Raw genomic sequence first — 12,439 nt, forward strand, 5'->3', positions numbered from 1 at the left:
ATCAGGAATATCCTGTCGCAAAGTGATGCAGAAAAACTAGTTCATGCATTTGTTACCTCCAGACTGGATTATTGTAACTCTCTTTTGTCAGGGTGCTCTGGCAAATCTCTAAAGACTCGTCAACGGGTCCAGAATGCTGCAGCTCGTGTACTGACCAGAACCAGGAAATGGGACCACATTACTCCTGTCCTGGCTTCTCTGCACTGGCTCCCTATACAGTCTAGAATAGAATTCAAGATCCTTCTTCTCACCTACAAAGCTCTAAATGGCCAGGCACCATCTTATCTTAAGGAGCTACTAGTGCCGTACTGTCCCTCGAGAGCGTTGCGGTCCCGGAGTGCAGGCCTGCTGGTGGTACCTACAGTCTCCAAGTGTACTATGGGGGGTAAAGCCTTCAGTTATCGGGCTCCTCTCCTCTGGAACCGCCTTCCAGCCGGGGTCCGGGAGGCAGACACAGTCTGTATTTTTAAGATTAGACTTAAAACTTTCCTTTTTGATAAATCTTATAGTTAGGGCTGGTGCTGGTGTAGACCAGCTCTTAGTTATGCTGCTATAGGCTTAGACTACCGGGGGAACTGGCACCCTGAGCTCCTCTCTCTCTCTCTCTCTCTCTCTCTCTCTCTCTCTCTCTCTCTCTCTGCATATACAGTACATCATATTACTGCATGTATCTATCTATAAATCTCAGTCACTAACCACCTACTTTCCTGGGAGCTCTTGAGCTCTCCTAGGCTCCTCAAGATCGTCGGTTGACGGCTTGCCAGAACAACCCCCACCCCACCACTACCCCCTCCCCACCGGATCGTGGGTTGGCGGCCTGCCAGAACAACCCCCCACACCCCCTCCCCTCCCCACCGGATTGCTGATGGACGGTCTACCTCCCCCCACCCCCTTGCTCTCTATCCCTCTTCCTGCATCTTATCCCATCTCTCCCCCTATCCCTTTCCAAGCCCGGCGCAGTCTAGGCCTGTGAAGACTGTTTCGTCATGAGCCGGGGATCCGGCCGAAGATTTCTGCCTTTTAATAAGGCAGTTTTTTCTTACCACTGTAACTTTTGCTGCTTTGCTAAAGTGCTCATGATGGATAGGCCGGATCTTTGTAACATAGCAATAAGTAAGGTCTTTTACCTGCTTTTTGTAACATAACAATGAGTAAGGTCTTTTTACCTGCTCTTTTGTAATGTTAACAGACAATGAGTAAGGTATTTTACCTGCTTCTTGTAAAGTGTCTCGAGATAACACTTGTTATGAGTTGACGCTATACAAATAAAAGTTGATTGATTGATTGATTGAGAGAGAGAGAGAGTGCGCGCAAGAGAGAGTGCAGGCACACGCAAGGACGCGCAGGTAAAACCTGGGGGGTACATGTTTTACCAAAAAGTCATATATAGAATGATGAAAGATTAAAATGTAGCCTAAAATAAGAGTTTAAAAAAAATATGTCGATATTGTATTATTTTTTACAGAACTCTCATTTATTATATCTGAAATAATTTTCTGTTTGTTGTGTGAGTATTAAATGCGTTTGTAGGATGTCGGTAAAGGCTATGGCTCACTATGTTGACTGGTAGATCTCGGCAGACTGGCAACTTTAAAAGTAGATCTTGGTTCAAAAAAGGTTGGGCACCCCTGTCATTATGGCATGCTCCCTCTCTCTCTCTCTCCCTCTCTCTCTCTCTCTCTCTCTCTCTCTTTGTCTGTCTCTCTCACTCTCTCTCTCTCTCTCTCGTAGAGGTTGTCTTAAATTAAAAACAGCAGAGTGGCAAGTAAGATTTCCATGTGGGATCTCTCAAAAGAATGCAAATGTGGTCAAAAATGTGTGATCTTCTTCATGAGCATGGGCTTGGGCATCTCGACAGCCACAGACAGAAGGTGGATGTGGGGATGTTTAAAGAACGTGCCATGATAAAATATTTAAAAACAGGTTAATCACAAGCCGAAATTACGAACGTATTGTCTATTTAAAACTGTTGAATGCGAAAAATATGTTGTGTATGACCTATCAAAGAGCCTGCATTCTCTCTGTGCCCAGTTTCACTCTGGGATATTACCATTGCATATAAAAAATATTAAAACTGGTCAATATACTGGAACCAAAGAAGACCAAAGATCATGTCATTACTGTGAGCCTGGAGAAGTAGAAGGCGAAACTCACTTTTTACTGTATTGTCCATTTTATGACGACCTAAGAAAATAACTCTTTGATAAAGTACCAACACACATAGCATGCTTCAGGATAGTGATGTCATTAAATGTCTTTTTCAAAACCACATAATTTCACAATATCTAATTTTAGTCAAAATAAAACACAAAATTAAGTACAATTAAAGAATAACAAAGATTAAATATTAAACTAACAGAGCTGTGCAGGTTTATGTAATATATATAAATGTAATTTAGCTTTTACAATATTTACAGATGACTACAGACAACTTACAGAAATATAAAATACAAATATTAAGATTTAAAGAGATTATTTTTTAAAGACTAATGGTGTATATACAGCTATGTGGTCTGTGTGTATGTACAGCTATATAGAGATCTATTCTAATCTAATCTCTGTCCCTCTGTTTCTTTTTCTTTTGTATGAGGTATTTATTGAATTATACCAGTGTTTTGGTGTTGAATTGTTACCTTTATCTTTGAATCATTTTTGTATTTGTTTCATTTTGTGTCAGTGTGATGAGGTTTAGAGGAGGCTATCATACATGTCACTCAGCTCCTGTTCAACTCGCATTGCTTGCTGTCTGCAGCTACTGTAACTCTGATTCTATCTTTGCAAGGCAAACACTTCAACTTGACAAACAGTGTAAGATTACCCCCTACTGGATCTGGTATAGATTTTATTTGAAGGATTTATTTGAAGGAAAGTGGTTACTAAACTTCCACTTAAGTGGAAATGATGGTTACTACACTTCTACAAAAGACACATTATTTTGACATGTGTGAATCATGTTTTCATCTAATTTAACCATCAAATGTCATATTTAAAGCTCAAAGTGGGGATCTTCTTAGTTGGTTATGAAACAGACTGAACTTTATATTGATGCATACATAGGAGCTGCAGCAGTAAACCACACCAACAGGAAGACAAAATATTATTTATACAGAGGAGATTAACTGTATGATTCCGAAACAGCCTTTTAACAGATGCAAATTAGCTATTAGCTAACTCTGGTGCAATTACATTTAATTGTGCACTGCCCCTGTAAAAATAAACAATAAATAAAAATGTAAAATGTTCAAGCCAAAGTTTCATTGTGAGTAGCACATTTGACATTTATAAAAGAGAACAATTTGGGATTTCCATTTAAGACTTGTACAGGAAGAGATAAGCAAAGAGATAAGATGTCCACAAGGGGTGCCAAAAGCTACATTACCCCAAATATGCTCACAGGAGATTTAAACACGTGTTTGTTGCTGACAACCTACTGAGAACCAGCAACAGAAGTGAAGAGGGCATTAAATGTTCTCACAGCAAAAAACAGGGCCTCAATAAATTTGTTTTTTTCGGCCAGCAGAAAGGTTTCAGTCTTAAAAGAGCCTCAGAGTGACTCTTGAAACGTCCTGTGACATCACAAGATTGTAATTATATGCCGTGAGAGACTGTTCAAATGGCTGAGTCATGGGAAGATATCTACCCAGCCCTACAGGTAAAGTGAGAACAGTGAGGGACTTCAACAAGAATCTGTATTTATGTTTGTCTTTACTTTATTGGTTGTCCACTTATGTTTTGGAGTTACCAAGTTTTAGGGAAAGTTAAGTTTGTATAATTTGAGACAAAACTGTGCCTGATGAAGTCATTCATTAAGACAAAACAAACAAACAAACAAACCTTACAGCCCAAAGTATGACACTCTGTTATGTTTTAATGTGTTTATTAAATGTATTCTTTATCTCCAACATCTTAACTCTAACTTCTTGTATTTCATGTCGAGCTTCTGAATTTTAGATTCTGCGGAGCAAATGACATTTGTTCATTGAACAGACATCCTGTTGAAGTGTGTGAGTTACTGATTTTGTTCTTGGTAAAAGTAATGTGAATAGTTACTACAATTGTTCATTCAGCTTTTTGTTCATATGATTTCCTTCAATAATGTCTATGGTTATACACAATTTGTACAATGCAGACATGTCCAAAACATTGCACATGCAGTGTTTCCTCTTGCATTTCTGTGCCTGAAGGCATTGCGATCTTATCAAAGGTCTTAGATATTATGGCGCCCTCTGGTGGCAAATAGAAACACTACAGTTGCTTTGTTTTTCAAGGAAGAGAAAGGATAGTATGTGGAACAGTGTCTTAACTGAATAAAACAGCATCAGACAAGGACCTTGGAATAATTACAGCCTTATGCTCCACAGCATAGCATTAATGAGAAGGAATAGACTGTCCTGTTAATCTCCATCGATGTTATGGACCCCATTATGAGGGCCCAAGGGGTGGCTGTGTGTGGCTCAGTTGTAAAGTCATTTGTCTCTCAACTGGAGGGTTGAAAGATCCCCAGCTCTTGCATACACAAATGTCGAAGTATCGCCAATAACTATCCCTCAGACTGTTTGTATTGCCTTGCGCTTTTTTTCATCTGGTTCCTTTATGTATGCTGTGGGTGATGAAAAGTGCATGAGTAAAAATACAGTCTGCGATGCCATTCACAAGGTAGCAGGGGCTCTCACACAACTAATGGATGTGTTTGTGAGGGCTTTTACGACATTGCAGGTATGTAAAATACAGTATAATATAAAACAGGCTACATTACCTATACATCAACTTTGTATATGTACAGTATATAATGTAGACATATCTCGTGTTATATATTAAATGCAGCCTGCTTTTTTCATAGGATTCCCCAGAGTGATCGGTGCAATCGACTGCACACACATACCAATCAGTGCGCATCTGGGTGATAATGAAGGCGGATTATGTGAATCTCAAATCATTCCACAGCCTCAATATTCAGGTGAATCTTGCAATTTCAAATGCACAATGTCGATTTTTACATTTAACTTTCACATTGATAGCAATATGTTGCTCATGTCTGGCTTTATATCCTTGGTATTTATTCTACTTTTTACATTTTATAGTACAGTACACATTTTTCTATGTAGCCACTGTAACACAAAAGTTTCCCTTGGAGAAAATTAATTACTGTTACTCATCTAATGGAAACTGATTGTTTGGTCATACTGACACATTGACTGGATAATAAAAGGTCATTTATTGTCTTTTTGCACATATTCACACAGCACATGTGTCACAGTTGGACCATCTTTATCTCCACCTTGGAGTCCTTTCAAATACACATTTATTTTAATACTCTATTGTTAACTCCAAATGATTTTCCAGATGACTTGTGACCATCAGTGCATGGTCACCAGCATTGATGCCAAGTGGCCTGGGTCGGTCCATGACTCCCGCATCTTCAGGGAGTCTGTGCTGTGCCACAGACTTGAGCAGGGTTAGGCAACTGTACATTGTATATTAATTTGTGTGTTCTTTAAAATGAGTTTTGTGATACTGATCATGGCAATATTCAATTCATCCACAGGGCTGTTCAGTGGAGGGCTGCTGGGTAACAGGGGCTACGGCTGTCAGCCCTTTTTGATGACCCCCTATCCTGACCCTGATGCTGGGCCACAAACCACATTCAATATGGCCCTTACCAGAACCAGGGCTTTTGTATACCGATATCATCCTACAACAGAAAGTGATTCAAGCATAGTATTTGTTGTAATTATAAGCTATGAAAGTAAGCCACTCACCACTTTGAATGATGTTCTTATGTTTGTATTTTATTTGCTCCCATGAGCGCTTTGAACCACTGGGGTTGATTTTGAACGAACAAGGCTAAAATGGTCACACCCACCGCAATAAGAATACATCAAATGTAATTAACGTCAGATCTACTTGTGCCTTAATGATTTTCTAAACGTATTTACTTACACATTCAAACAATCTGGATCTTGAATTACATTGATTTTTTTGTGAGGGATTTTGTGCTTTTAAATCAACCTCTGTGCAAGATCTTAAATCAATGTACAGTTGTTGTGGGTGATGTGATTTTCTCAGTTGTTGATATGTTTGATGATGAAGAAATTTGCCATTGAAACCTGACTTGCTTTTAAACAAAATGATTTATTAACAAGTTGCAGGATCACTGAACACGTCTGCCCAGGAGAGTCATGAAGCCAAATAATGATCTCTACATACAATGAACATACAGAAACTCTGGTACTTATGGACACACCTCACAGGAGAACAACATATGGACATCTGCTTTTCAGGACCACCCCTCTCTATACAACTGTGGGGGTTTAGATAGCTTAGCTGCATGTCATAAACTCAAAGGACAACACAGGTCACAAATCCAATCTCTTGTCCAGATGTGGTCCTCACATCCTTAAGGAGTTAACCTATGTCCCAGGAATTTCAGACACTTCAGACACTTCATGGGTTACATCAAAGATGAGCAAATCAGTTAGTTTGGTTAATATGCTATGATGATAGTGTAAAAAAAATGAAAAGGAAATGATGAGACACTGTCAAAAAGTTTGCAGATATATGAAATAGCTTTAATAGAAAGAATTGTTTTTCCCAGTTCAACAAAAATGATTATAGAATGTTAGAAGTGTTGACAGATTGTTTTTCTTAACTTAAACACAAAAAATTACAATAATAAAGTTAAATTCTAAGAACACAGATATCATGACATTACATCAGTAAGTGCAGGAAGTGAAAAAGAAGCTTGACATTATTTTGACAGCATGTTAAAGAGTGACATGACCTTGAACACCAATCTGACCCTGTCAGGGTTGGAGTAAAGAGCAGGATAAATCCTTTGACTTTATCTGAGGTGTTTATGTCTGACAGCTTTATTGACTTGACAAGTGAAATTCCACAAAGAAATTATTATATTTGAAAAGGCATGGTTTTTTTCATTTACTTGCAACCAACAATCTGGACTACAGTAAGTTAATATTTAATTGGTTATCCTTGTCTTTTATTTTCACAAACTGGAAATATTATTTAAGGAATCATCAAAATAATAGTCCAAATATGACTGCTGTGTCTGATTTTGATGCCTATAATTTCAATAATAAATATCATCTAAAGTTAAGGTGCTTAAAGTTTGCAACATGAATGAACCCTTATACCTGCAAAGGGCAACAGGCCATTTTTATATATTGAACATTATTATGCTTGTCCTGTTAACTAAGGATTAAATAGTATATATGATCATTCGACCCCAGCCATATAGAAAGGGATATCCTCTCAGTTATTCTTTTTTATCCCAGTGATAGCATTCACTTTCTAAATGGTTTTAAAGGGATACCAGCACAGATGCTATTGCTGGTTTGACAGTAGCAATGACAGCAGCACAAGGAAGGATGCGGTGATGAGACTGATTTTGTGGCTTGCTCCACCTGAAACTTCTGTAAAAGAGGGGGAAAAAGAAATTAAGTCGTTGTTTGAACATACAACTATTTGTTCTGCCTGTGTATTTTCTTTTCTGATGAAATAATAAATTCAATTTACAGGGTTATTTATTTATTTATATAACTTACGTATGCCATTCACAAATATTGAGCTGGTGTCAATGTTAAAGGCTGTGATATTTGAAGCTGCTGCAACCAAAACATTTGCAATCTGAGTGCCATTAGGAACATTCGTGTTTGCAAATGAAAGGCCCATGTTGTTGATAATTGATCCATTACTGCATTAGAAATACAGAAGAAATACTGTTTTAGTTTTCAAAAAATTAATAAAAAAAACATCCCCTTGATCATATCGACAGAACACGGACGAATTACCTGAATGAAGTCACAGTCAAAATCCTGAATGAAGAGAATTCTGCCTTGTAGACTGGTTCAAGCTGCAGGGATAAAAGAAACAAATCCAAGTCCATTAAGCTCAGCAATCTTATGGTGTACTTTCACTACACTATACACTGTTTCAAGACTAACACTTTCCAAATTCCTTCATTCAAGTATCTGTGAGGTTCTTAACGGTCTTCACTTTAATTTATAGAAAAAGTAAGCAGTGGGAGATTAGGACAAACAGCCGTGATGTCGTTTGGCACTGCCAACTGTGGGACACACATGGAACCAAAGAGCTGTTAAGTGGTGTGAGATTTGAAGCCGCTTCCCTTTTTTGACTGCTTCAGTTGAGCCTTCTCTTTTGGTGGGGCTATACTTTTAAATGCACGATGCATAAAGTAAAATATTTACACATGTAAATGTTAACATTCTCTTTACTGTTCTCTGACCTAAACACACAGAGCAGTAAAACAAAACCAACATTGGCCTTGATAGTTTCATAATGTATCTATTTAAAAATGATATCAAAAATTTCCCAATTTGTTAACACAGTGTTAACACAAGCAGGACCAAGAACCTAGACCTTGTGAGTGATGCCAGGCTGACATTAAAAGAAAGCTCCAAGATGTGGGTCATTAAGTTTATGTTTGGGAAAAAGGCCTTAATAAGAGATCCTTTTTCATTTTCAAAAACATTTTTGAATGGGTAGTGTTTAATGTGATTTGTCAGTTGTATGCAGATCAACTTGTTAAGAGAGAGACTTACATTAGATTTGATCACTGCAGCTCGATTGATAAATGCTGAAGAAGATGTATTCAGCAAGTCAATTGTAAATGTCTCTCCAGCAGAGCGGAAAGTCAGTGTCTGTGTTACAAGTTGTTCAGTTGTTGCCAAAACTGTTGTTACAGAGGACGTTGTTGCAATTGAAGTCTGGGCTGCAGTTGGAGAACTTGTAGTTGTATTTGTAGATCCTGCAAAACAATGAAAAATATTAGATAAAGTTGGCTGCTCATAATTTTTGTTCCCTTTATGCCTGTATAAAGGAACACTTACACATCATTTTCAATCTCTCAACACCAATAAAATCAAATTTGCGTTAACACTCTTTCATTTATGCTAGTAAGCCCTTCTATTTAACTTTAATTCTTTAATGTTCAAAATGGCAGATAATAATATACTTTATGTCAATAGTCATCCAGATTTTGAAAACCCACAAGATTAACTGATGTACAGAACAGTCACTAACTTCAGAAAATGTATGCTCTTCTTAAAAACCAGTAATACAAAAAAAATGGACTAATTCAATGAAGGATTCAAGACGTATTTGGAGGCTTCATGAATGTTACTTAACTAAAGCTAATATTTTCATATGTCGTGGAAATATTTGTTTCATAAATGCTAAACTTGGGTTCATTCACACATATCTATACCTGCATATAAACAAAGATTAACAAAATCCCAAATGAACAGATTATATTTTAGAAGATGAAGAAGAAAAAACATTGAATACATTATAATAATAACAAAATCGAAAACATTGTTACTTACGCATGACTTCAATGGTCGCTGGATCAACAGAGATGTTGAACGTGTTGTTGGGGTTAATGAAAGCGTTTTGTAAAGTTTGTACCAATTCAGCCTCTGCAGGGATTTGTTCTTCTGTAATTGTATTGTTGAACACGAGAGCAACCTCCACTCGAGTGCCTTCCATTCGAGTACTTACTATTACACGTCTAAATTAATAAGAAGAAAAACACACAAAACTTAATCAGATTTGTCCAGCTATTTAGAATGTGTTTTGTTGTATGTTTTTCAACATTCATAGTTACTGCAAAACTCACTTAAGTTGAGACTCAAAACCAACAATGTACTCTTTCAGTTATAAGAAAATGTATTCAGAACAATGCTTTCAAGGCTTGGAGTATTACCTGAATCGTATCACAATGGTGCGAACAAAAAACAATCCATATCTTGTACGGTAGATTGTATCACACTGTGAAGGGAAATAAAAGGCAAAAGAAATGAGTCCAACGGAAGAAGCCCCTGAATAAAGCAAAAGCTTAAAGGAATTTGCCTTGAAATGCATTTTGAATAATCAGAAACTTAAATTTTACGAACCACTGTTACAACTTGTACTTCAAGTGCTTTGAATTGAACACTGTTTGGGTCACTGAGTTCTTCCACAAAAGGTTTTTCCAAGGTTGCTGCAAGAGTAAAAACTGGTGAGGAAGCTTGGGTCACTATGGAACCAATTGTTGTCGACCCTCTTGTTGTAAGAGAACCACCACTTGTTGTTGACCCACGAGTTGTTAATGATCCATCAATATTTGTTGACCCACTGGTGGTCACGGTTGCTTCAGTTGCCCCTGACCCACCAACTGTACTTGAAGCACCAGCTATTGTGGATCCATCACTTGTCGTTGACCCAGGCATTGTTGTTGTTGTTCCCTTTGATATTGTCGACCCTAAAAGTGTTTCAAAATAGAAATAAAAGGTACAAACATTTATAGGTTAACTGGCAATCGTACTGAGTGCAGAAAGTATTAGAAATTATTAAATTGTTTTAATGCTGAGTCACAAAAGTTTAGAGCACAAGTATCATGTGTTTTTTTTAACTGCTTTTCTTTTTGGAATGTTAAGAATGCGTTTCTTCTGTTTGTTTGTTGTTGTTTTTTTTGGGGGGGGGGGGGGGGGGGGAGCAAAAGCTTAGCTACTTGCCAGGAACTGAATGCAAAACGGTGTCCCGCTTTAGTCTTACAATGTGTCCAATTGTGTACTGACATACTAACAATCATGAGTCATATCTGCATGGTGCAATAGACCAAATCAAACAACCTAGAGAGTGACTTTACATTTACAAACAATCCAGAGTGTGATGTATGTGTGAAGCTTATCAGCTACAAGTCAGGTCGCACATCATAGCAAGGAGTCCACCTTCTCAGTGTTTTCCTATCACAGGGAACTGTGTGTCTTTAGCAAGCAGAGTAACATCTCATTAAGTACTAGCAAAAGCTTGCCAAGCAAAACAGACTATCCTCATCAGTCTTAGAAAAAAAGTTAACCACTGAAAAAACTGTAGAGTGTCTCAGGGGTGTAAAGGAACTCTTCAAGCATATTCCACTGAATGCTCTTCAGTTCTAACGTTGTGCTTAAAACTTGAAACTGTCTTAGGTATCAGTAATTTACATGGTGGAAAAATGTTTTATGTGTAATGATCATGAGCATGTCTGTTGCTGGGGGTTTCATAAATGTTTTAATGATTAAATAATAGTGTTCTTAAATTTAAAAAAAGCCAAAGTTGGTATATACATACATATATATATATATATATATATATATATATATGTATATATATATATATATACACAAACGTTCAAAATTCACTCAATTTACCAATATTGTTCATAATCATAAAATCACGTTTAGATCTATTGTCTGTATTTCTGTATTGGGTACAGGGTTTGAAATTAACACCCGTCACCCGCCAAGTGCAGGTGATTTTTGTGACGTGCTTAGTGACAGGTGAATTTGCACTGCGGGTTTGCTGGGTGTTCTACTCAGCTGCTTGTCGCGAACAAGGTTTTCTCGTGGGGTTTGGGAACGCATAAAAGTTTAAACATTTTAAACTTTTCAGCTCAAGACGCAGAGTCAAAGCACTCGTCAGTGTCACTTTTGGCCATTGCAATCAAGCAAATAAAATAGGAGGCTTTATCTTTGCTTTCCACTTTCAATTGTTGCTCCTTTTAGAGAAAAGCAACAGCTTAATGTATGCTAAAATATATTTGTCTCCTGACTTTTTCCCACGATGCGCTCAGTCAATTCTGGAGCGGCTGCGCCTAGCACAACAGTCCCTTACCCCGACAGCGTTTTCTAAAATCACGCTTACAGTGGCTCTGCTAAAGCTGCATAGTAAAGTGGCAGGGGAAAAAAACGAGTGGTAGATTTTTGAATCCTTCAGTCACAGTGGCAGGCAGGCTAAAAGTTAATTTCCAAACCTGATTGGGTCATGTCTGGTTGTTTGTTGTTGTATTTTGTTTGTTTGTTGGTTTGATAGTTTTTGTTTTTCAAATGTTCACACATTTGTTTTTGCTTACTTTTTCTCTTATCATGGTTCATGACAAAAATCAAAGACCAACCAGCCAATGGCAGAGAGTTTGACTCCAATCCAAGGCACCTTATCCACATGAACCGCTAATTGTGTAGGCTAACCGTGTCCCGAGTTCTATATTTCACTTCAACAGTATAACACATATGTTTATTCACCTGTCTCCATATATCAATCTATATTATACCAAAGACAAACAAACAACATGATACTGTTCAACATTTTTGACTTAAATATTATTTTACTCCAGCTAGTTTAGAGTCACTCAAGGAATTACCTGTACGGTATTATAACTGGTACACCTGTTTTAATATACAGCAGATGGTGCTAGATACCAGTAATGTTGTGAGAAAGCTACATATTCAATAATTAGCTGTTGGCTACACACTTTCGTTAACTTGTGCTATTTTTGACTAGTTGAAAACAATGCCCCCAATGTTATAATATGATCGCTGTGTTGCACTTATGATTGCTATGATTGAATTCCTTCACATTGAGACATACTCACTGTGTAGCCTTC

The 12,439-nt window shown here is 37.5% G+C and overlaps 1 protein-coding gene and 1 pseudogene across 2 annotated transcripts; one reads left to right on the forward strand and one right to left on the reverse strand.

Moving 5' to 3' along the window:
- Positions 1 to 3,624: 3,624 nt before the first annotated feature.
- LOC132958922 (putative nuclease HARBI1) lies at positions 3,625 to 6,049 on the forward strand (annotated as a pseudogene).
- Positions 6,050 to 6,547: 498 nt separating this feature from the next.
- Positions 6,548 to 10,274, reverse strand: LOC132958256 (uncharacterized). Of its 2 annotated transcripts, none has more exons than XM_061030981.1 (7): positions 9,933 to 10,274; positions 9,743 to 9,807; positions 9,363 to 9,547; positions 8,580 to 8,785; positions 7,809 to 7,870; positions 7,563 to 7,711; positions 6,548 to 7,427 (listed from the first exon to the last, which is right to left on the reverse strand). In XM_061030981.1, exons 1-7 carry the CDS (start codon positions 10,245 to 10,247, stop codon positions 7,342 to 7,344), a joined length of 1,068 nt encoding a protein of 355 aa, XP_060886964.1. In that variant the 5' UTR covers positions 10,248 to 10,274; the 3' UTR covers positions 6,548 to 7,341. The 2 variants fall into 2 exon arrangements, with proteins under 2 accessions (XP_060886964.1, XP_060886963.1); XM_061030980.1 differs by having other exon boundaries at positions 6,548 to 7,430.
- Positions 10,275 to 12,439: the final 2,165 nt, after the last annotated feature.

This window comes from Labrus mixtus, chromosome 23 (genome assembly GCF_963584025.1).
Source record: "Labrus mixtus chromosome 23, fLabMix1.1, whole genome shotgun sequence".
In the NCBI taxonomy this organism is placed as follows: domain Eukaryota; kingdom Metazoa; phylum Chordata; class Actinopteri; order Labriformes; family Labridae; genus Labrus; species Labrus mixtus.